This window comes from Heteronotia binoei, chromosome 15 (genome assembly GCF_032191835.1).
Source record: "Heteronotia binoei isolate CCM8104 ecotype False Entrance Well chromosome 15, APGP_CSIRO_Hbin_v1, whole genome shotgun sequence".
NCBI classification, from domain to species: domain Eukaryota; kingdom Metazoa; phylum Chordata; class Lepidosauria; order Squamata; family Gekkonidae; genus Heteronotia; species Heteronotia binoei.
The window spans coordinates 29,688,712-29,712,966 of NC_083237.1; the positions used below are offsets into that span (position 1 = coordinate 29,688,712).

At 46.7% G+C, this 24,255-nt stretch overlaps 1 protein-coding gene and 1 non-coding gene across 4 annotated transcripts in view; one reads left to right on the top strand and one right to left on the bottom strand.

The window, feature by feature from the left end:
* LOC132584438 (protein kinase C and casein kinase substrate in neurons 2 protein-like) overlaps window positions 1-18,151 on the bottom strand; it is a 34,101-nt gene extending 15,950 nt beyond the window's left edge. Inside the window, exons 1-3 of one of the 3 annotated variants that reach the window (XM_060256317.1) lie at window positions 18,035-18,151; window positions 1,629-1,696; window positions 109-265 (exon numbers count right to left, since the gene is read on the bottom strand). In XM_060256317.1, the coding sequence (XP_060112300.1) occupies window positions 109-265; window positions 1,629-1,696; window positions 18,035-18,077 (268 nt within the window). In that variant the 5' untranslated portion in view covers window positions 18,078-18,151. Of the gene's footprint in view, window positions 1-108; window positions 266-1,628; window positions 1,697-11,651; window positions 11,858-12,911; window positions 13,104-18,034 lie in introns of those variants that run through there. The other 2 variants (XM_060256318.1, XM_060256319.1) reach the window with 2 other exon arrangements.
* A 5,534-nt stretch (window positions 18,152-23,685) lies between these two features.
* LOC132584917 (small nucleolar RNA SNORD88) lies at window positions 23,686-23,769 on the top strand. Its single transcript, XR_009556292.1, has one exon. It is a non-coding gene; the product is annotated as a small nucleolar RNA SNORD88 (small nucleolar RNA).
* The last annotated feature ends 486 nt before the right edge of the window (window positions 23,770-24,255 follow it).

Genomic DNA, 24,255 nt, shown 5'->3' on the forward strand with positions numbered 1-24,255 from the left:
ATCTCTTCTCACCCTGCTTATTCTCCGGAAAGGCTCTGCATTGAAAATGGAATAAATTATACAGATCAGGCATTAAAATTGCTTTGAAGGAAGGGTACAGCAACTCACTTGCGTCCACAAGGGGCCGCCACTTGCGAGTCCACTCCTCCATCTGCAAAGCATAACTGCGCTCGATCTTGGCCCTGTCCTGGAAACACGCAACAATCTGATCGCAGACGCGGTAGCCATCATCCAGTCGTTTCACTGTGCTGTGGTAGTGACTGGGCTGAAGGAGAAAGTAAGAAACAGACAGGAAGCAGTTTCAGCTGCAGTGTGGAAGGCCCTCCCCTCAAACAAATACCAGTGATGCTAAAATTGTCCAAAGAACTACAGAATCCTGGATCCCAAAACTGCTGAATTAGCCAGTCCTTCCTTATCCCCCTCCCACCTTGACTTCCAGCAACCCCTGTTCCAGCTCAGGAGACCAAAAGAGGGCAGAAAGTAGTGAATTGGTGGGCTTTCCCATCCCATCCCATGCCCCCTTGCTGATTGCTGGGACTCTTGGAGTGGGTGCTGTAAGAACAGTGAACTCACTTTGATGCAACCCGGCACTTCTTATGTTCTTAATAGTGCAGGGGTGGCCAAATTCCGGCTCAGGAACCACATGTAGCTCTTTCACACATACTGTGTGGCTCTTGAAGCCCCCACTGCCCTGTTGACCAGCTTGGAGGAGGTATTTGTCTCTAAACCACTCTGCCAAGCCAGCTAGAGGCTTGGAGAATGCATTTAAAGTTGCTTTCTACCTCTCTCTCCTTCACGCATCTATTTTCCTGCCTGCCTGGCAGCTCTCAAAGATGTGACATTCATGTCTTGCGGCTCTCAAACATCTGATGTTTATTCTGTGTGGCTCTTACATTAAGCAAGCTTGGCCACTCCTGCAATAATGCATTCTCAGGATCACAGCAAAGACTGGTTATAGAGTCTACATATTCTTGCCCTGCCCTGGGCAGTCCAGACTAGCCTGATTTCATCAGATCTCAAAAGCTAAGCAGGGTTGCTACCCAGAGGCAGGCAACAGCAAACCTCTGAACATCTCTTGCTTTGAAAATTCCATGGGACTGCCATATGCCAGCTGCAACTTCACAGTACTTTCACCTCATGTATTCTTATTTTTTAAAATTAATGGAGTACAGAGATTATAGGGGTTTTTAAAAAGTAGGTCAGACAGGATTGGTTAACCCACCCCAGCTCTAGACTATTCCAATCCCCAAGCATTTCAGGTCTCCCACCCCCTTGCCCTGATTCCACATTTTCTCCAGAAATTTAGTACTTGAGAGCAGCCATGTTGGTCTGCAGTGAAACAACTAGACTTGAGACCAGCAAGATTTCCTATGGTATAAGCATTTGAGAATAAATCTTGTAAGTCTCTGAAGTGCTACTGGATTTGATAATTGCTGTTCCAATAATTTAGGAATCATGATTCCCCTCAACCTTGATCCTATTAAACCTCTAGGATTCTCCAGAAAACCTGTCCCATGTTATTGCACATGCAGTCTGTTAACACCACTGGCTGCATCTTCTGTCCAAAAGGTCTGTCAGTGTCTCACCTTTCCACCTGCCAAGCTATATCAGCCTTTTCAGGTACTCACCATCCAAAAACTGTTGGTTGTAGGCTCATCTGCAGCGACTTCACTGTATATAACCGACATGGTATCACCTGTAGAGGGAATACATGTCAGGGGTGAGACTGACCACATTGAGAGCATTTTTTAAAAAGAAAAATATTGCCATGCATTTCCCAGTCACTAGGGTAGTGACAAATTCCACAGGCAGCACCGCCAGGGTTAGTTATACAGGTTGGTTTTCCCATGCACCAGAAAGCACATCACTGGGACCACTGCAGGTCAGAAAAATGGTGCTGTAAAGGCTATACCTCCTTCTCCACAGGTATCACAGGGCCAAACTATATGATATGCTTAACCATGATTTGGGTTGGAGTTCCCATGACCTGACTCACTTTCAGGGCTGGACCTAGACTATCTGGCATCCTAGGCAAGGCTAACTTCAGGGGGGCACACTGATAACCACATTGCAGGGGTGCCCAAGTCGGTGCCCCAGAAGGATGGTGCCCTAGGCAATCGCCTAGTTTGCCTAGTGGCAGGGCTGGCCCTGCTCACTTTCTCCTCAGCCAGACAATCTTCTTCCCTAAGTGTCATGGGGCCAATTCAAGTCAGGACTGCAACACCAGGGGAGAGGGGGACCTCTGCCTACACACACACACCACCCGTGTGGCTTTTCCAGAGACAAGATGGTTCTAGGTGGCCACTATTTTTCTGACCTGCATGCCACTGGGGCAAAAAAATGACCCCAGGACCCTTTTGCCTCAAAAAAACAGCATGAGAGGGAAGCGGAGGCCTCTTGCCCCTGGTGCTGTGTACCCAGTCCAAATTAGGACCTGCACTGTCTGGGAAAGAAAAAGTCTCTCACAGCTTCCATGAGCACAGAACTTTGACCCACCTTGGGGCCAAACATATTGACAAGTTTGGCTCTACAGACATGATCAAAATTGTGGCACCAGATGAAGGGAAACTGAGGAGAACCCACAGCTCATGTGTGACTGTTACACAGGACTCAATCTGTGCTTTTTGTACTGGGTGAATTGTCCTGGCCCAATTTGAACCTGGATTTCTCAGGTCATAGTCCAGCCGCTACACTACAGTAGCATAGCTTAGAGGTCCCAATTTGCCCGCTAGGAGGACAAAACAATGGGGCTTACAAAGGTTAAGGGGAAAGGAAATTGGAGTGAGATGCAGCAGCAGAGGAGGCTCCTTCTAGTATCTTCTGCTGTGTCAACGCATTTCACTCAACCCCTGCAGATTCTGAACATAAATTTGACCAAAAAAAGCAGCTTCAGGAATGCTGAGCAGCAGCTTAAGGAATATTGAATACCAATGATAAAAAGAGCTGAATTTAGACATAGCGGAATAATCCTTTAAAAAAAAAAATGCAAATAATTTAAAGGGGAAGCCAGTCCCCCCATAACCTATGCAAAAACGCAAAATCAATTCTAGCACAGAATACTAGGCCACAGGAGGCTAACCAGTTAGCTAACTTGGCTATTTACAATTCCCCCCCCCCCACACACACACACCCCGTTCTCAAATGACACGATTTCTCTGGATCCGGCTGGCAGTTGTGTTTCCCTCTGTCTCATTTCTCCCTTAACTCAACTCCACCCCCCCCCTCCTCCCCGCACCCCCAATTCCCAACCAGTCTGCCAAGGGAACTTGGACTGCATCACTTGGGAAAGGAGGGAGCCTCCGACAGACCTTTTGTCTTCAGCACCGGGTGGAAAAGTCATTGGGAAGGGGGGGAGGGGGGCAGGCCTCGAGGCTGTAGCTGTGTTGGAGACATGTGTTTGCAGTTAGCGCGGACCGCAGGCTGGAGAATAAATAGCAGATTGTAGAGAAAGGCCGCGCGGCAGCCGCATTGTCCCAGGCGCACATTCTTCGGCAGGCCGGACTCCAGGCTCTAATGAGCCTTTCCACAAGGGGGACCCAGCAGAGAAATCCAGCCTTTGAAAACTGCCACTTCGCTGCCAGCAATCGGCTTTCAAGTGGAGGCTCACAAATTCTAATCGGGTGGGGAACATTTTTTTTTCTTGCAAGACGCAGTAGGAACTCGGCTTTTATAGGAGAAGTGTGCTTTCTGGCCTTTCCCCACAGCTGTAGTATTAGTTGGAGGGCCCGATTTATAGAGTGGCCAACTCCAGGTTGAAAATTCCTGAAGATTTTGGGATGTAGCCATGGGACAGCAGGGTTTGGGGAAGGGAGGGGCCTCAGTGGAGTCATAATGCTGTAGAATTATTCTTCCAAAACATCCATTTCCTTCAGGGGAACTGATCTCTCTGGTCAAAATCAACTGCATTTCGGATCTTCAGGCCCTAGTACCTAGAGCAGGGGTGGCCAAACTTGCTTCACTAAGAGCCACATAGAATAGACATCAGATGTTTGAAAGCTGCAAGACATCAATGTCAGATATTCAAGAGCTGCAAGAAATTAGGAAGGAAGGCAAGCAAATAGATGGGGGGAGGGGAGGGAAGTAGAGATGGAAAGAAAGCAACTTTAAATGAATTCTCCAAGCCACCAGTGGTGGGGGCTTCAAGAGCCACATGTTGCTCCAGAGCCACAGTTGTCCATCCCTGACCTAGAGTTTGCCTAACCCTAAGGCATCCAGCATTCCCAAGATTAATCTTTGAACATTTGGGGAGCCATTTTTACACCTGCATTATGCCCTGCAAGCTATCCTGGTAAGTAGGCCAGCAATTATGCTCTAGTGCCAGCTCTAGGTTCAGCAATTCCTGGAGAACTGGAGGTAGAGCCTGGGGAACATGATGCTTAGGGAGAGGAAGGGGCTCTGCAGGGATGGGATGCCACAGAGCAGAGTGTCAGACAATGGGATCTCAAATCAACCAGACTTTGAATTGTTGCAAAGTTAGGCTTTATTCGATAATCCATAAGTATCTGAACGAAGGAAGATTGAGACTGATACATTGTAGCATTAGGAGGCTGGCTATATGGGGATACATCAAAGGAAACTACAAAGCCACAATTCTAAACATTGTCGAGGTGAGGTGCAAAGATTCACACCGTCTCTCCCTCTTATCTCATTGTTGCTGCTAGTCTTCCCGGGATAGCCAGGTGGCTGTCCCTGGAGGCACCTTATCTTCAAAGAGGGGAATTTCTGCCCTTGTTAGTATCAAGGGAAAGAAAGGTTCACACAGAGCATTGGTAACATCTGCATTCTCTGCTTTGATATGCAAGGTCTTTTCTCATGGTTAGTAACAGTTTAAAAATGGCTACAGTTCGGCTAAGCATTGTGTCCATTAAAGTTACATCAGCTGACACAGAGGTGGCCAAAATTGCTTAACATAAGAGTCACATAGAATAAATGTCGTATGTTTGAGAGCCACAAGACATGAACAAATATTATACACATGTTTTTATTAAAATTCTTAATTCTTTCTTTCCACAGAAAGATAAAATACGCATGTATGTACTTTACAACACAACCATGCTAGGGGATACTTTAAATTTGATTTATTGTGAGCCTTATTGGTACAAAAGCTGGGAATAACAGTCCCCATAAAACCAGCATAGGGAAAGGTTGGGGAATTATTTTTCGGCACCAGTGGGAGAAGGAAACACACATGTACCATATAAATCACCATTTGCATCATTATGCATCACTCTTTGCCTTGACTCCAAGGTTAGCAAATAAAGCTCTTACAAAAGCCCTGAAACTAAGGGGGAATCCTGGAGAACAGTTGTAATTCTGGGAAATCTTCAGGCTCCACCTGGAGGCTGGCAACCCTACCTTACAGGTAGGATGCTTAAGACTATAACGGATCACCTCCAGGCACTCGGCACTCTCTGAACTATGCATAAATTTGATTCAGGGTCTTCCAAGCTTATGCCCTGCACCCATGGCATTTCTTTGCAGCTGGGTGACGTAGAAATTACTTTGCTGCAACTGGGAAAGCAATAAATGAGTTTTGCTCTATCGCTACCAAATTTGGGTGGGACCATGGCTCAGTGGTATAGCAGCTGTTTGGTATGCAGAAAGTCCCAAGTTCAATCCCTACTGTCTCCAGTTAACAGGATCAGGTTGTATATTATGGAAGACCTCATCCTGAGCCAATGAGAACCAGCTGCCAGTCAGAACTGGCAATGCTGACTTTGATGGACTGATTCAGTATAAGGCAGCTTCATATGTACAGGTGTGCAGTCTTAGACTTAGACATGGGAAGCGCCCTGTAGTTGCAGCTGACTTATGACAACCGGGTAGGGTTTTCTAGGCAAGAGATGGTTTGCAATTGCCTGCCTCTGTACAGCAACCCTGAAGTTCTTTCATGGCCTCCCATCCAAGTACAAACCGGGGCCTACCCTGCTTAGCTTTTGAGATGCCAAGATTAGGCTAGCCTGGACCACACCTGTCAAGCCAAACACACTTACTGGGGAGTAAATCCCATTGAAATCAATGGCATTTTCTTCTGAGGATACACATTTAGGATTGTGCCACAAGTCCGTGCAGCCAGAAACAATGCTGTGTACTGGTTAGAATATCAATATAGGGCTTGGAGACCTTAATCCAAATCTGTGTGTCAGACAATGGAACTTCAAATTAACCAGACTCCATTTGTTACAATGTTAAGGCTTTATTTGATAGTTCATAGTTTCTGAGTGCAGCAAGATTGGAACTGATATTTTAAAGACTTGTACATCAAAGGTTTCTAAACAAATCTACATTCCCACTATGAAGTGATACATTTCATATGGTTGCTTTCTCTTATCTCTTTGTGGTTCCCATTCTCACAGGGATAGCCAAACCAGCATTCCCGGAGGCACCTTATCTTCAAAGGGATGTTGCCTCTGTTAGTATCAGGGACAGAAATTCACACCAGTGTTAGTAGCAACTGTGCTTCTACTTTGATATGCAAGGTTTCTCCTTGAGGTTAATAACATATGCTAGAAAATGGAGTCAGTTAAGCTAAGCAATTCATCACAGTTTGAACCAAGCATCATATTATATCATAGTAACTTTCCAGTGTCTGACACTGTGCAGCAGTGGTGCTCATTGGGTGTCTCAGGGTTGGGAAATTCCTGGAGATTTGGGGACATAGCCTGTGAAGGTAGAGCAGGAAGTAGTGCCATAGAGCGCACCCTTCAAAGCAGCCATTTTCTTCCTGTCATCTGAAGATCATTTGTAATTCCTGCAAATCTCCAGGATCCACCTGGAAATTATTGAGTCTGTGTGAAGATAAAATGTGGAGCGGCATGGACGCTGACACAGGATCCTTAAAACAAGAGTGAGATAAAACATGCAAAACCAAAGAAGGTCTAAAAATTGATTTGTGAAAGTACTAGAACAGAGGTGTCAGACTCATTTGTTATGAGGGATGGATCTGACATAAACAAGACCTTGTTGGGCTGGGCCTGTGTGTACCTATTTAAAATTAGGTAACAGAGATATAAACTTTATAAAGGACACAGATAAACACAAAAACTTAAAACATGATTAAAACATTAGCACTTGTTGGTCTTAAAGGTGCTTTCTTTGTATCTCTCCGATGGGATCCAGGGAACTGGGCAAAGAAAGCTCTGGCTCTTTCCTTCCCTAGGAGGCCAGGAGAGGGAGGAGCCTCAGCCAACAGAATAAAGAGAGGCTTGGCTCAGTAGCTCTGCTGTGTGATTGAGAGAGTCTGGCAAAGCAAGTTGTCCCTCCCCAAGGGAGGAGCCTCAGCCAATAGAGAAAATATAGACTTTGCTCTGAGGCTCCTGTGCGGTTGAGCAAGCCTGGCAAAGCAAGCTATTATGCAGAAGAAAATGAGAGAGGGAAAAGGATGCAGATGACAGCCAGGTGCTTGGGGGCCTGATAGGAGCCCTCCGAGGGCCTGATTTGGCCCCTAGTCTGCATGTTTGACTTCCCTGGACTAGAAACTTCAAAAGATAGAATTTGGCTTGCTAAAAGTCTTAATGCTACCCATGCTTAATACCAAACCTTTCTTATTTTTAATTAAGCCTTTACCAGGTGAGGTTCCAGGCAGGTCTTTTTTTCCTGTGAAAAGGGGTGCTAGAATTCTGAAGAGGGAAATGGAGAAATTATTGGATTTATATCCCGCCCTCCACTCCGAAGAGTCTCAGAGCGGATCACAATCTCCTTTATCTTCCTCCCCCACAAGAGACACCCTGTGAGGTGGGTGGGGCTGGAGAGGGCTCTCACAATAGCTGCCCTTTCAAGGATAACCTCTGCCAGAGCTATGGCTGACCCAAGGCCATTTCAGCAGGTGCAACTGGAGGAGTGGGGAATCAAACCCGGTTCTCCCAGATAAGAGTCCGCACACTTAACCACTACACCAAACAGGTGCCCCTCATGAACTTTTAAAACATTTTTTGAGAATTTTGTTTCCACAAAGAAGTTCTGGAACTCCATTCCACCGTGGTCCCCAGAAAAAATAGTTTTAAAACTATTGGGAGGTGGCTCAGGAATGCCAAAAGCCTGCTATTCAAAGAGATAACTCTATCCTGAATTTTTTAAAAAAATTCAATGTGGAATCTACACATTTCAGGCTCTGTTCAACATTCAGAATATAGACGTAAAAAACCCTAAGATCTGGGCATTTTTTAAATACTAAATATTTGAGAACCTTTAAAAAACTAAGTGCACAATCCAAACACTGTTAAGTGCATGGAAATCCAATTTATTTCAGTTAATCATATGAGAAATTCACATTAAAATCAGACCTCAATGTTATTCAGTTTGGATCTTTCCATAAATGTTTGGCAAAAGAAGGTTCAGGGTTAACTTGCCAAACTCAAAAATATTTTCAATGACCCTCAGTGCAACTTCATTCATTGATTGGTGCTGTTACAAAAACTAAACTATGAGGATATCAGTTTGAGTTTTTCAGAGCAAAGAACAAGATTTCTCTTTCTACTTAAAAACTAATTTCAGCTCTGAAAAAGGCAATATTATAACAATTCTTTGAGCCCATAACAATGCAGTGCAAAATAGGGTTGAATCCAGCCATGCTTTTTTCATTTAGTCATCTTCCTCGTTTCCTCTCTTTATTATATCCTGGTCACAGGTGGCTTTTGTCCATGATCCTCAGCATAGTCTTTCGGGGTTACTAAAGGAGATGCCTTCCTCCCTTTTTCTCAAAAAGAATGGTTTGCTGGATCCAACCCATAATGATCACTGCCATCTCTTTTCCTGTACTCAGGACAGTGGCATCAGGCAGAAATTTAGCAGATACAACCTTCGCCATCATTACGTGAAAAGCCTGCATTTGCTGAATTGCCACCCAAAGCTTTTAAGGGCACAGGAGTGCAGGCCAAGGGAAGCAAACTGCATTCTTGCATAATTTAGGCTGCAATTTTAAGTACACTGAATGGAGGAGAGGAGAAGAAAGAACTTCCCTTTGATTTCCACTGACAGTACTAGCCCCAAGTTTTGGGGTTTTCTGGGCAGACACTGACCAGGGGTCCCCAACTGACCATCTTCCCATGCCTCCTTCCGCTTGCAAGCCCCCGCACTGCCCATGCTCAGTAGCCTGCAACGTCTGCACACCTTTCCCCCAACAGCACTGGCCAGCAGGATGTGCTGCTGGCATTGCCACTAGGAGTGCCACTACTGTGCACTACCCATATGCCCTTCCTCAGTGACACTGGGCAGCTCAAATAACGGGTACAGACAGATGGCAGGGAAGGTGCATGGGTGGGATTGGCTGCAATAGGCCGTGCTAGACATCCTGGGCCCTGGCAGCTGCCCTGCCTCAAGATATGCTGACGCCAGCCCTACCCACTGGTGAGAAAAGTGAGATTCGATTGAAGCAAATAAACAAAAGAATACTTGGGATTGTATTGTAAATACACTTCATAGAATCATAGAGTTAGAAGGGACCTTCAGGGTCTAAAACTTAAACACTGTTGTTTAGGAGGGGGGGGACGACATTATAACAGCAATTTTGAATGCCAGACCTATTCCTATCCCAGCCCTTTTACCTGGGGAAAAGTGTGTGTGTGTGTACACATAGAGGCCTTCTCCCTGCTGCTTGCTCTTAGCTCCATTCAGCTCCTCTTCCCCTTCTCAGAGCTAGGATCCATCCATGTGTTTTAATTCCATTTTGGCTCTGGCTGGTTTTTCCAAAAGCTGAAAAGCTGGAAAAATACCGAGAAGGAAAGAAGGCAGGCCCAACTGTGGTTGGCAGGAGTGCATCTGGGCTGGGGAGGATGGCTCGGGGTGTGTTGCGAGAAAACTGGCTCTGCTCTGCTGTTCCTAACCTGGCTTTGAGCAACTTTGGGTTTCCATCCAGGAAAAGTGAAGAATGGGAAAGAAAGATGGGAGGGGGGGCTGCCAAATCATGGCCACCTCTTTCCTTTCTAAACTGGGGGTGGTGGGGGGGGATAGTTTCTAAGCCCTGCCATCTCAGTACAGTTCAACATTCCTAAATCAGTATATTTCCACACATACCCAGTTTCCTTTACTTTATTCTGAAACCCCAAACTACCAAATATGGGGTATGTGACATCATGACAGCCTGTGATGCTTTTGATGTTCCTGACCTAATCTAGCCAAACTTAGTCCAGACTAACTGCTCCATCTCCCAGTTAACAGCTTCCAATAGCTGTTTCTAGGCATCTTCCAAGATGGCAGAATTCCTGAACAGCCTAACCTTTCCCCATAAAAGCATCCATCCAGGGCCTCTAAGGTGGTAGCCCCCCAAGCTAGACAGATTTCTTAAAATAAATTGCCAACATACCCAGGGGTCATTTTGTGGAAAAAGAGGTGCCAGAGCTCACTAGCACAACTCATTTTCATAACTCATTTGTATATGCCACACGCTCCTGACATCGCTGGAAAGTGTACTAAATTATATCAGCTCAGCATCGACCTTAAAATGCTTCTTGAATTATAATTCTCATAATAAACCTTACTCCCATCATACTTTTAAAATTGCTTTCTCCTATGACTCAGCCTTCCATCATCCGAGGTTGGTAAAATGAGTACCCAGCTTGCTGGGGGGAAAGTGTAGATGACTGGGGAAGGAAATGGCAAACCACCCCGTAAAAAAGTCTGCTGTGAAAACGTCATAATGCGACGTCACCCCAGAGTCGAAACCTTTACCTTTTTATGTGGCCACAGTGGCATGATGAAGATTTCCATCGATCTGTGTTCTTTGTTTTGGTTATTTTCCCATTTTTTGTGGGGGAAATTTTTAGAAAGTTTGTCAAATCGTAGAGGTCAGCAAAATTCTTACAGGGGGTTTGACCAATGGAGCCCAGAAGCAAGTATTTCTTTGGGGGGAGGGGGGAGCACAATAAAATTTAGAGGTTCTGGAGCTCTGCTTCTGTGAGCTTCTGCTCAAAATGAGGCCTGAACATACCACAAATTAGTGGGTGCCCCCCCCTCCGGCAACAAACCTAATATTTTACAGCTATCCCTAAAATTGCACAGAAACTATACACAATCTGATTACACACTATTTGTGTACTCCAGAGAGGGACTAACACAACAGGATCCCCTCCAAATAACTGCCGTATCCAACTTAAGACTGAGGTCTCAAATATCTTCTCATGTGCCACATCTGAGGTGCCACATCTGTAAATTCACAAAGTCTACAGCCACCGTGCCCTGCAACAGGCATGTCCCCACAAACTGGAGACTCCTCACAAGCATCCATGCCACAACCCCACTGAAAGTCTGTACCTTTATCAACCACCCACTCAATCCACAGCAGTGATTTCCCTCCACTTCTTCTGCCCTTCTCAAATAATATTCACTACCCGCGCCTCCCAAATTATGTGTCCTACAAAACAGACCGAAAAGTGGCCTTTTGCCAGAATGACAATATCAGTTCCTGGAGAGTAAATATTATATGCCTTTCTTATATGTGGTATAGGAGCCCCCCACCCCTGCATTTCACCCCATTCCCTATAACCTTTCCTATAACCGTAGGCTCTCTCTCCCTTGACATTCTTCACATCACTATTTTCATCCAATTTTAGTGCATACTCTGTGTTTTTTGGACACCCCTTTCTCCCCATTTCTTTTTTCCTCAGCAAATGCCCAGCCTGCAGTTCTTCTCCCCACTGGGAATAAGGGACACTTACCCTCTGAAGGGGCCCCCATCCTGCCTCTTCCTGCCCCCAAAGCAACAAATGGCGGCAGCTTTCAGCTGGGTGAGTGGGACGGCGGAGGGAAGAGGAGAGAAACTTGGGGCAGGTGCCAGGGAGGACTTAGCTGTGGCGCTCTCCCTTTGCTGCTGTCTCTCTCACACTCCCGCTGCTCGCTAGTTCTCCATCCGTGCCTGCCACACTCACTAATTCACAGCGCCTCCCTCCCTCGAGCGCTAGCTTCATCCAGCTACATCGACTGTTTATTCATCCATCTTCAAAGACTCTCCCTTTAAATGTGTAACCTAATCTCTATTCTCCTTATTTTCACTTGATTTCTCTGTCCGCTCATCCCCCAAATATACGATTTCATTTTGTCATCTCTTTTTACGAGTTTTTATTAGGTTTAACTTTTTTCCCCTGTCTCAAACCATTGATTCATTTCCCCTCTAATACAATTTTCTTTTGGTCTGTCTAAGTTCTCTTGTATGTACCATAAAACAAGAGAGTGATTTCCATCCGTATGATATTTCTATACAATAAACTGTTGGACTCCATTCATTAACATAGATCCTTCACTTGGGGAAATTTTTCCCCCATGCCTCAAATCTGCCAGGTCCAATACTCAGTAATAGTGTGTGTCATAAACCCCAAGAAACCAGCTGGTCTTCATGGTGTTCCGCAAGATTTTTTATTGTTATGGCTGCCACATGGCTACCACTCTGGCTTTCATTCTAAGGCAGAGTAGCCTGAACCAATAAAGAGATCTTAGCATTTGCACCCATGCAAGTTGCCTTTTCCTCTACCCCTTTATCTTTTCCTTTGCCCTCTCAATTATCTGCCCTACATTTTCAAAACCACATGTATCCTTTTTCCTCAAATCCATTAGGAATGCATAAAGAAATCTTTATACCTTTAGAAAGTTCTAGAGGCAAACCTCCCCTCTTTATCTTATCAATCTTCATAGAAATGCTGTGGGTGGGGTGAGGAAGATCACAATGGTTTCCTTTTTAACTGGCAGGAAAAACTGGCAATGAGAACTCACAGCTTGCCCAGTGAGGCGGAATTTGAACCCAGCACTCCATCCCACTGGCTCACACTTTTCCCCCCATTGTGCACCGTTTGAACAAACTGTTTGTGATCCACTCCCCCTTCCCAAGTCTATCACTCTATGATGCTGACTCTCATTCTTCACTCTTTTCACCTACTTTCCCCCCTTGCACCCACACCCCGTTCCTTTGTGCCAGTTTCACTTACCCTTTCCCCCTTTCTCCTTCTCTCCGGCCTTTTCTTTCATGCCGCTGCCTTCAGTCCAGAAGACCCCAAGGCTGGAAAGAGGCTTGGCTGTTGGAGGATGAATTAGGCCTGGAAAATTCCTGGCTGGGGAATGTCAAACTTCAGAAGGGAAAGGGAGGGGGGGGGGTGACATTCATGCTCTGATTAACCCTTTGCTGCTAAAGCCATCATTCGTTATCTCATGGCCCCCCACCCAGACATGGAGGCATTGCTGTGGAGAAGCTCCCAGCGCTACTGTCCCCACACAGTGACCCTGGCAGGCAAAAAAGTTGTTTCCTATGTGCTGTCCCGGCACATTCCTGGCCACTCCACGCCCTGACAGCTGCCACAGCTGCACCCCTGGCCCTTTTCCAAAGCTCTGGGGAGTGAGGTTCTTCCATTCCAGGGTGACATCGCATATACATGCGGGCAGGCAGCAGATTTCAAATGTTTTACTAAGGTGGTTATGCAGGGGAGAGGCTGTCTTGCCAATAGATTTTTCTCTTTGTTCAGGACGCCAAAAGTAAAAAAATCCACTGCAGTTATTTAGGCTACATTCTCAGAGATGAAAGGAAATCTAACAGCCTATCCAAAATACCAATAACTGTAAAAAATCAGGACGTTCCGTGGAGTTTCAAAAGCAACAAAAATTAGGCCAGTTATTAATACATGTCTGTGTCTGTGCTGGCATTCAGAATTTTTGTTCTGTATGTAAACACATTTGTTTGTTTGTGTGCATGCAGTTTTATTTCAGTTTTTGGCAAGAATTAGAAAAGGAAGATGGGAACATTTGGAGCATTTCCTGGAAGTTTTTAGGGATTGGGAACAGAAGCAACCAGTTTCTGTGTCCAGGATAGTTCCAACCCCTTTAACTGCAGGGATTCCTATCCATTCCTCTGCCTTGAACAAAAATTGGCTCACACAGTTTTAGTGATTTATCCCTACCTGGGCTGGCCCTCCCGCTAGGCAAACCAGGCAGTTGCCTAGGGCGCCGAGAGGCGGGGGGGCAGCAAATTGGGCTCTTGCCCCCCCTCCAGTGCCCCAGGCAAGCGCTTAGCTTGCCTCCCTCCCCGTCGCTGCTGATGCTAGCCCCCTCTGGGCTGCCACCGCCGGCCCCCCTTGCGCAGGCGCGAGCTGCTCGCCAGCTAAGCTTACTTTTAGCCAGCAAGCCCGAGGGGGAAGGGAAGGGAATGAGTGGAGCGCTGCTGCTTTTAGTGGTGGCGGGCAGGCAAGCGGAGCGCTGGGGAGGGGTGGGTGGGACACTGCGCCGGGGGGGAGGGAAGGGGGCATGGAGCCATGGGGGCGAGCCTGGGGGTGCTTTGGGGGGGGAGCCTTGGGGGCGCCAGGCAGCAAGTCTGCCTAGGGCACCCCAGGGCGTCGGGCCGGCCCTGCTTTCTACAGCTACCGGGACTAGGCACTTACTGAAATGAAATCTTTAACTTCTAAAGGCTCCAAATTCAATATATTCGGTGTTGTATTCAGTGTGTCAGCGAGATGGTCAAGCAAAATCCAGGCCTCCCTGTGTATTGTCACCAATGACTTCTGCTGAGTCCGTTTTACACCCTCCTGCCATAGCAACTGCAACCCCTTCCTGCTGTTGCAGATCACTGGGCTGGGCTACACAGAAAGCCAGGGGCAGCCCCACACTGTCTCCAGAGAAAGAGCTGGAGAGGAAAGAGTAGGATCCCATCTCAGCTTCCTTCAATCTGCATATTCAGTGGTAGTCCAAACCTATAAATATCCCCTCATCCTTCTCCCACACCCGTCGCCTGGCTCAGCCTCTGAGAGCAGGAATTCACAAGCCGTCTATTTTGAGGGAGGTTTCTGGTTTCAGCAGCTAGTTGCTACCATTTTGAGGGCCTGAACCACCTGGAGAATAGGCTGGTTCAAAGAAGAAAACTGGATCTTGTTTTTCTCCCCCCTCTCTGCAGGGTAGTCAACATACCCTGAGTGGGGGGAGCTGCCCAGGCCTAGGACTTCCAGGAGGGGCCATTGCTGACATTCTCCCCTACTCACTTGCTAGCACTCTGCCGCCCATCTTTGCACACTTCCCAGGGACAGGGGTTGCAGGAGGTGCAGGTGGCTGTAAGCCTGGGCAGCAGGAGGCCTCACAGGCAGGTGGGAGGCATGAGGAGGGGTGGAAGGGAAAGAGGGTGTGAGCAGGGCCTGGTAGTTGGCAGAGGAGGGGAAGTGGGGGCCTTGGGAACTCTCTGCCCCAGGGGGCCTCCTAAAACCTGAACCCAGCCCTGATTTGAGGAGGAGGGTATACCAGGAAACCCCAGGGAACAGCTGGTATTATTAGGGGGCTAAGACTTTTCCTGAAGCTCAGATGTAGCAGAAGGATAAGAGAACCAGAGATTTGTGGTAACTAAATGAGGGAAAGAAGCTTGGTTTCCATTCCAGATATATTAGGGATCATGGGTGCCTTAGCCCTGGAAGTTCTGGAACCCAGATGCAGCCTGGTAGAGATTTCCTCTCATTGTGTCATTTCCAAAGTATGAGGGCAACAGAACTGTTTTTACATGTCTTTTTTTGGTGAGCTGGCATTCTGCAATCCACTGCGTACAACAGCTGGCATTCAAGATGGAAATTGCAAGCCTCTCAACGCCACCTGCCAATTTGTAATTTGTATTTTTTGCAGCCATTGTTCAGGCCTCTGCCAATGCAATGCAAAATACACATTCATTCTCTGTTTCCTGGCTTTTGAAATGAAGCCCAATCAGCACCATTACTCCTAGGTAGTGTTCCTTCTAAGCTGTGTTAATGTAAACTAGCTCACAGTTTGTTATAGGGTTGCCACGTCCAATTCAAGAAATATCTGGGGACTTTGGGGGTGGAGCCAGGAGACTTTGAGGGTGGAGCCAGGAGACATTAGGGTAGAGCTATGATCAAGGCTGCGACAAGCATAATTGAACTCCAATTATGGCCATCACATTTAAAGGGTCGGCACACCTTTTCAATGCCTTCCTTCCATAGGAAATAATGAAGGATAGGGGCACCTTCTTTTAGGGTTCATAGAATTGGACCCCTTGGTCCAAACTTTTTGAAACTTGGGGGGTATTTTGGGGAGAGGCACTAGATGCTATACTGAAAATTTGGTGCCTCTACCCCAAAAAACAGCCCCCCCCCCAGAGCCCCAGATACCCACAGATCAATTCTCCACGATTTTCTATGGGAATAAATCTCCATAGGAAATAACAGAGTTCCCAGCAGACATTTCCCTCCCCTCCCCCTGCTTTCTGATGACCCTGAAGCAGGGGAAGGGCCTCCAAACTGGGGGAACCCCTGCCCCCACACACCCTGGTACCAAGCCAGCTGGAACTGCATTCCTGCTAAAAAAAAAAAGCCCTGCTCCTACGTAACTCCTACTGAAGCTGCTCACACAGTTCAGGTATTTTTACTTGAGTGCAACCTTGGGGGTTTAGCTTGGAAGAGACCCTTTGTGTAGCTTTCTTTTCAAGGCTGCTCTATCATTTTTATAAGAGCCCCGTAGCGCAGTGTGTTAAAGCTGCAGTACTGCAGTCCTAAGCTCTGCTCACGACCTGAGTCCGATCCCTGGTGGAAGCTGGGTTTTCAGGTAGCCAGCTCGAGGTTGACTCAGCCTTCCATCCCTACGAGGTCAGTAAAATGAGTACCCAGCTTGCTGGAGGGAAAGAGTAGATGACTGGGGAAGGCAGTGGCAAACCACCTCGTAAAAAGTCTGCCATGAAAACGTGAGAGCAATGTCACCCCAGAGTCGGAAACGACTAGTGCTTGCACAGGAGACCTTTCCTTTCCTATCATTTTAACCTTTACTGGCCATTTATTTACTTTATTTATATCCCAACTTCCCCCCAATGGGGACTGTGGAGAAACGCCATCTTAGTTAATGTTGGTGCTTCATTGGAAGGGAACATTAAACTACTAAAGCAGGCTTTGGCCTAGCCTCTCTTCATCCCCTCCTCCCTTCCAGAGTTAAACCAGCGACTCTAGGGGGATAGCCTCCTAGAGGGGCAGGAAGTTCTTTTGTTTTATTTATTTGAGTTAGGCGGGAAAAGGCCAGTTCTCAGCTGGCGCTCAAAGGAAGAGGTTGCCAGTGTGGGGGCTCTTGCCTGTGGGAGAGGCCTACTCAAGAGGAAAAGGACCCCAAGCAGTCAGACCGAGTAAGTCATCCACAAGGCAGGGCACGTTTAGACCAGGGACAGTAGGATGCGTTTAAATCCACCTTTTATTTGTCATGCTGGTTGCTGTGCGGGTGCTGTGCTGTGCTAAACTTTTACATGCAACTGTTTTTGTTTTGTTTCTCTTTTCTTTTTCTCCTTTAATTAAATATTTTTACTGTTTTGAATGCTGGCAGTCAAACTCTGTACCACATAGATCCCCAACCGCTTTAGACCACACTTTATGAAGGGGGCCCCGGGGAAAGGGGGAAGGCCTGTGGTTGGATAAGGTGCCAATCCTCCAGGGGTTCCCTGAAGAAGTGCTGTGGTCTCTGTGAATCCCAAGTACAGGGTGGCAGAGGACCGCCTGGGCTCAGAGCTGGAGAGGGGGATTGGGAGTCCTGTTCCTCTCAATCCGAACCCCTAGACTGAGCAGGTGGTGGCAGCGAGCCCAAGTGGCCGAAGGAGAAATAGCTCCCTCCAGGAGTTGGTGACTCAATAGGGAGTTGACGGGACTGGGTCTGAAGGCAGAATTGGGCCGGTTCCGTCACAGGGACCAAAGCGGCTTACGTAGTTCTTCCCTCCTGCAGCTTATCCTCACAACAACCTTGTGAGGTAGGTTAGGCTCAGAATGTGTGACTAGCCCAGGGTCGCCCAGCAAACTTCCATGGCAGAGTGGGAATTCAAACCTACGTTTCCCAGATCCTAGTTTGCCACTTTAACCATTACACCATGCTGTTTCTCTATTATGACCTACTTGGGCCCCAGAAGAAGGCTAAGCAATCCTTTTAAAAATATTGAGAAAGGAATTAGCTGAAGAGTAGGATGCTAGTCCATACAACTATTTTTTGTGATTTTCCTATAAGCCACAATACAGAGTCCATCGAAAATTCATCTTCCCAAAGCAAAACTCCCTCTTTACACTTTTTTTTAGACGGGTGCATCAATACAGACGGTTTTCTGTGCCTTGGCTTCCAAAATGCAGCGAGTTGTTTTGTCGCATCCACATGACGTTGTCTTCCAATAATTCACTTTCCAGGCTTTCTCCATTCTTGGCATGTCCTTTCTCAAACCTGATCTGCTATGATCTTTCCATAAAGAATGCAGTCCAAGCACCTCAGCAAGCTGTCTGAAAAGGAAGGTGCACATTTCCATAGGTCCCACTCACACTAGTGCTATTTTCTTTCCATCAGCCGATCAGTAATTGCTATCGCACTGTTAACACAATGATCCATTTCCGCAATTTATTAGTTCCTCTGAATTTTCAGCTTTGTTTAAAAACAAACAAAAAGGGGTTCCTCTCATACCTCTGGAACAAAAAGGGCACCAGTTTCTTTTTCAATAAATGGAAGCCAGGAATTCAAAAGGAGTAGATCATAGCAAGAGATCATCATGGCATTATTTCACTATAAAGCAATATCAATCAATAATTTCTTAAAAACCTCTGGGAATATGGGGAGGGATGCAGGAAAAAATGGTTGCTGACAGAGGAAAATGTGCACAAAACTCCCATTTGCATGCTCCACTGCTCCTGTGACTACCTGTGGAGTCATAGCAGCTATGGAAAACAGAATCCTTGCTCTGTGAATGTAGCCTTGAGAGATACTTACTTTGTAATAATCATAAAGAGCCTCGCAGCACCGTAAACACTTGATTGTGGCATTTGCTTTTGTGATCACTTTGTCAGAGGCACAAAACCACAATCAATTCATGAACCTTTACTGTGCCATAAGATTCCATGCTATTTTCGGCTGTATTTTGGAATTTACCTTATGATGACTTTGGGACCCCTTAAGTAATCATGCACGGCACATACTGTAAGGTTCCAGGCTTCACACGAGAAGAAATGCTAATTATAACACAACTAAGCACAGATTAAAAATACCTTAGTACATATTTCCTCAAAATAGTTGTCCGTTTGGATTCCTGCAATCACACTGCATGAAAAGGACAGGCTCCCAGGCTGATTTGTGGCAGCCCAAAGATTACATTAGAGCAAACAGGGCCAGCGCATGGGAATAAGCAAACTAGGCAAATGCCTAGGGTGCCAGCTCCCAGCAGGGGCGGGCACCCCCTCCCCACTCGCGCCATCCCCTAATCTTCAAGCCAAACTCTGCGAGCGTTCCAGAGGGAAACCAACCAGAGTTTTTTCTTGGCTATAAGGGGTCAGGAGAGCTCCCGACCCCTTAAAGCCAAAAAACCAGGGCTTCCCCTCTCTACTGCCTGCAAAGCGCTGCAGAGGGGACGTGCTGAGTGCCTGGTATGATGACATCACCTCTTGGTGACATCATCATGCTGTGTGCACACAAAGCATGCGCGCAAGAAATCTACTTGGAGAGGCATATGTTGGGGTTCTGCCTCAGGCGACAGAACCCCACACACCAGGCCCGAGAGCAAAGACCTGTTTCTAGTAGCAAAATACCCACAGTGCAAATCAATGGGAGGCCCACAACCCTTCTTTCCAAGTAATTTTTCTGGCCTGAAACAATCCCAAAGTGGTGGTGGTCAGTGTTCCCTCTAAACTGCAGAGTATTGTGAGCAAAAATTCTACTTTGTGAGCTACTGGCGTTAAAGTTGTGAGCTACTGGCATTAACCTTGTGAGCTACTGTGTAAAGAAGACGAAGTAGATATTGGATTTATATCCCGCCCTCCACTCCGAAGAGTCTCAGAGCGGCTCACAATCTCCTTTACCTTCCTCCCCCACAAGAGACACCCTGTGAGGTGGGTGGGGCTGGAGAGGGCTCTCACAGCAGCTGCCCTTTCAAGGATAACCTCTGCCAGAGCTATGGCTGAGCTAGCAGGTGCAAGTGGAGGAGTGGGGAATCAAACCCGGTTTTCCCAGATAAGAGTCCGCACATTTGACCACTACACCAAACCGGCTCTCCACACCAAACTGGATCTCCAAATTAGTGTGCTCTGAGGCCATCCTTCCTGAGCTAAGACAAAAATGTGTGAGCTGGAAGCTAAAAATCTGTGAGCTAGCTCACACTAACTCAGCTTAGAGGGAACACTGGTGGTGGTGGTATGTGCCCAGCTAAGTAAACTTATGTGCAGGCTGTGGCTTGGTAGGAGAGCATCTGCTTGGCATGCAGACAATCCCAGGTTCTATCCCCAGCAGCTCCGATTGAAAGGGACCAGGTGTCAAGCATGCGGTTTCAATGACCAGTCGAGTTTGATACAAAACTACGTTTATTGATAGACTGATACTTTCAGTGTAACAGATTCTTGAGAGTGATGCTAAAGATACACTGATACAATACTTTAAAGGCTTACTTCAAAAGGATTGCAAAAGGTGGGGGCGAGGGATGCGCTCTCACACATAAACTATCATAAATGTCTACATTCTCATGGCGTTATCAGTATCTCGTCCTTGCTTTCCCCAGATGTGTCACACTCCCTAACAGGAATGTATGGGAAGGTACTGATTACTCTTTCTCAAGTTAGTTTTGTTTCTCTCCACTTCTACTTTGCAAACAATAAAGTAAGAAGGGGGAGGGGGAAAGAATAACAACGCTAACAAACCTTGGCCCTCCATATTTCACAGACCAGCTTTATGGAGGACCCTAAAACAATCAATTACCATGCTTGACACCAGGTAGTAAGTAAAATGGTGGAAGACAGGAGGGCCTGGCGTGACTTTGTCCATAGGGTCACAAAGAGTCGGACTCAACTGTGTGACTGAACAACAACAAAAGTAGGTAAAAGACTTTGGAGAGCTGCTGCCTATCTGAGTAGACAATACTGACCTTGATGGACTAAGTATGAGGCACAGTCACAGGAAGGCTTAAGCTCTTGTCTACCCATGCACCCCTGGCTCAGTCTGAATCATCTCCCCACCTTTAACCTGGGAACTGAGCTCCAGGCATTGAAATCACAGCACATGTCTAATCACCAAAGCTCTTGGAGGGGTGGGGTGCAAGGAAAATGCAACACACACTTAGGCCCTAGCTAAACTGCCAAGTATGGAGTAGCCATCAGAGTATTAGGCTAGAGGCAGGGAGGCTTGGGATCATATCCTCCCATAGCCATGGAGGTCACTGGGCAATCTGGAATGCATTGTTTTCACTCTAACAGGCTGCATAGAGTTGCTGTGGGGATAAAACAGAGAAGTGGAGAACACCATGGTTGCCATTCTGAATTCCTAGGAGGAAGGATGGCATTTCTCTTATATATATAGTCAGAAGCCAGCACATCAAAAGTGGTTTAAGGAGCTTTGTGATCTGAAGAACGGGGCTGGGATAGAACTAAGTCAAAATCTGGTCCAGAAGATAGATCTTTAAACTTAATCTGGGTCCCTCTGCTAAGTCTCCTTGACTGGCCAGGGGGAAATCATTGTTCACGCATTTCCAGTCTGAAAACTGGGAATGTTTTCTCCCTGTTCTAAACAAAGAGAATATTGTGACATACATAAACAATGGGCAGCTGGTGTTAGTAAAGCTCTTAATAAAAAGAGAATTGTACTAATGCAGCAAGGCCACACTGAAACGCACATGCTAATGTCACGCATGAGAATCTACATTTAGGTTTTGTTTCCTGCTGTTTTATGCATCCAAAGGCTTCCCATGGTGACAGGTGCTCCGAGAACCAACACAGGATAGCAGCCAAAGCTGCAACTGTACTCTGTGTGTAATTCCTTGGCAGTAAGCCCCATTATCTCAATTCTGTGTAGATTTATAGACCAAACGGTCAGTGTTCCCTCTAAGCTGAGTTAGTATGAGCTAGCTCACAGTTTTTTAACCTCTAGCTCACACATTTTTTGTCTTAACTCAGGAAAAATGGCCCCAGATCATACTAATTTATGCAGAAGCTCACAACTTTAATGCCAGTAGCTCAAGGAGTAGAATTTTTGCTCACAAGACTCCGCAGCTTCCAGGAAGTATTTTAAGCGGTCCCTATTTTAGATCTTGTTTTTACAACGAACTCACCAGGTGGTCTTCGGATGCCCCCACCCACCCGGAGACCTGCAAATGATACCAAATTCCCCGTCTGATGAAGTGTGCTTGGAGCACACGAAAGCTTCCGTTCTGAATAAAACTTTGTTGGTCTTAAGCGTGCAACTTGACCCCTACTTTGTTCTACGGCTGCCCACTTGGATCTATTTTTTGGAAATGGAGAACATTTCGACCTTCCAAGCGATAACAGATTTAAAGGATACAATAGTTTAGCGGCACCCTCATTATTCTACATGTGCGAGCCAGGCCTTACTCTTGCCATTCCAAATAACTTCATAAGAATTCTATTCCTGGAATGCATAAACTCCGACAAACTTAATACTCCCAAAAGGGAGATGCGCCGCGTGTTAAAAAGGAAGAGATGAATGGGCATCTATCCACTCGGCTCCACCTCCAGCACCCGACCCGCTCACTACGCACGCGCGGCAGCGAAAGGCGACATCCGCTTATCCAGGCAGACGGAAAGATCGGTGCGCCCTTGCTTCAATTAGGCGCCTGCGCAAAACGGCGAGCCTTGGGCGGGCGTCCTATCCGGAAGTGTGGGAGGGGCCAAGGAGAGTGAAAGTATAAAAAGGCCACGTGGCGCGAATTTGTTCTTTTTCGATGGCGCCGGGAAGGTGGTGAGTCTGGGGGGTTCAAAAAGGTGCAGGCGAACCGGGTTTTCTTTGTCCCCGCCCTTAGTGCCTATAGCAGTCACAGTCATTCAGCTGCAGTTTGATTTCACTGTGCAATCCAACCGGTGAAGCTCATCCTAGCTCTAAAAACGGACAGCGGAACCTTTGGGATTTCTGCCCGGCTAGAGGTCGAAAATGGCAAGGTTGGAATGGGCGATGGGCATGGAAGGCGGGGAGGTGTATGGGGCTATCTGGACTCCTTAGGAGTAAAGGGGAAAAGGAGCGGATTAAGAAGCCGCTGCTGGGACGTAAACGTGGCGAGAGAGTCTTAAATACAGGAGAGAGGTTATTTCGGCGTCAAGGTGCTAAAGCTAAATTCCATAAGGTGGTGGTGGCGCTGAAATTAAGGTGGGAGAAAGAGATGCATGGTAAGGGGGAGTTGGGAGGGGCTTCAGCAAGGTGATCCTGTGAAAGAACTGAAAGGTGGTGCTGTGAGTGTGGGGAGAAGGCAAAGCATACTCTTCTGTAGGACTAAAGAACAACACTTAAGAGCAGAATTACATGTGTAAAAGGAATCAAGGTGGGGTGATGGGGGTTCCTGGCACATGTGAATAATTACACATCTTGTGTCTTACTTGCAGGAGCTTTTCTTTTCACTCTTCTCTGTTCCAAGCAATGAAGCAAGAATTGAAGGCTGCCAGCCATTTTGTGATGTTACTGTACTGGGTAAGCATTCCCTGGGAGGGCATGCATCTTCAGGCTGTGGTCCAGTGATGTGTGGGGTCCCATTAGGGGATTGTCTGCAGAAAAATCTGTAGTTGGGTGAGGCTGCACTGTTCAGCTTTCCCCTTTGAGGTACAGCTGCGTGTGTTGGGTTTTGTGCTTTGGTTTTGTGCTGGTAGTTCATACAGGATGACAGTCAGACCAAGACAGAGGCCTGGCCCAGCACCGAAAGTAGAAAGCTTTCCACTTCAGTCTTCCCTTATTGCTTCTTTTCAGAGATTGCTGTCAATAAAAGATGTTGATGACAGCTTATAGGCGTCAGCAGGATCCCTTCCATGATGTTAGCACTGGGCTCGGATTACTGTGACGATGACTGTGCCCCCCTAGACATTATGGGGGACTGAGGAGCAAAATCCCTGCTTATTCCAGGTTTCCACCTTTTTCTCCTTTCAGTGTTTCCTTACCAGTGTGGGAATTATTGGCCTTGATTAGTCAGGAGTCCCTTACCTTTCCCTATAGTTTAAGTCTTGGTCCTTAAAAGGAATTCTAATGGATATAACTGGTTGAATACAGAACTGTGTGTGTTAATTTAAGAAGATGAAGTTTTGTGGAGGCAGGTTCAAAGTGCATGTTCCAAGGGTGGGGTTAGGGGGAAGCCAAGACAATAATTTAGGAAGTCAAGAATGCTGTTTTCTTCTGCCCTTCTCGCAGAGCCATGCATTTTGATTGTGAATGGGGGGGAGGAGGTAACCATCTTTCTCTTCTCCCTTTCTCCAGCCTATTCAGGAGGGTTCCTGACATAGTGAGAGACTGAATAGATTGAGAATTCCTATTAGTGTCTAGCTGTTAACTACAGTTGCTTTTTCTTGGTAGATGGCGTTAATCATTTTGCATGTG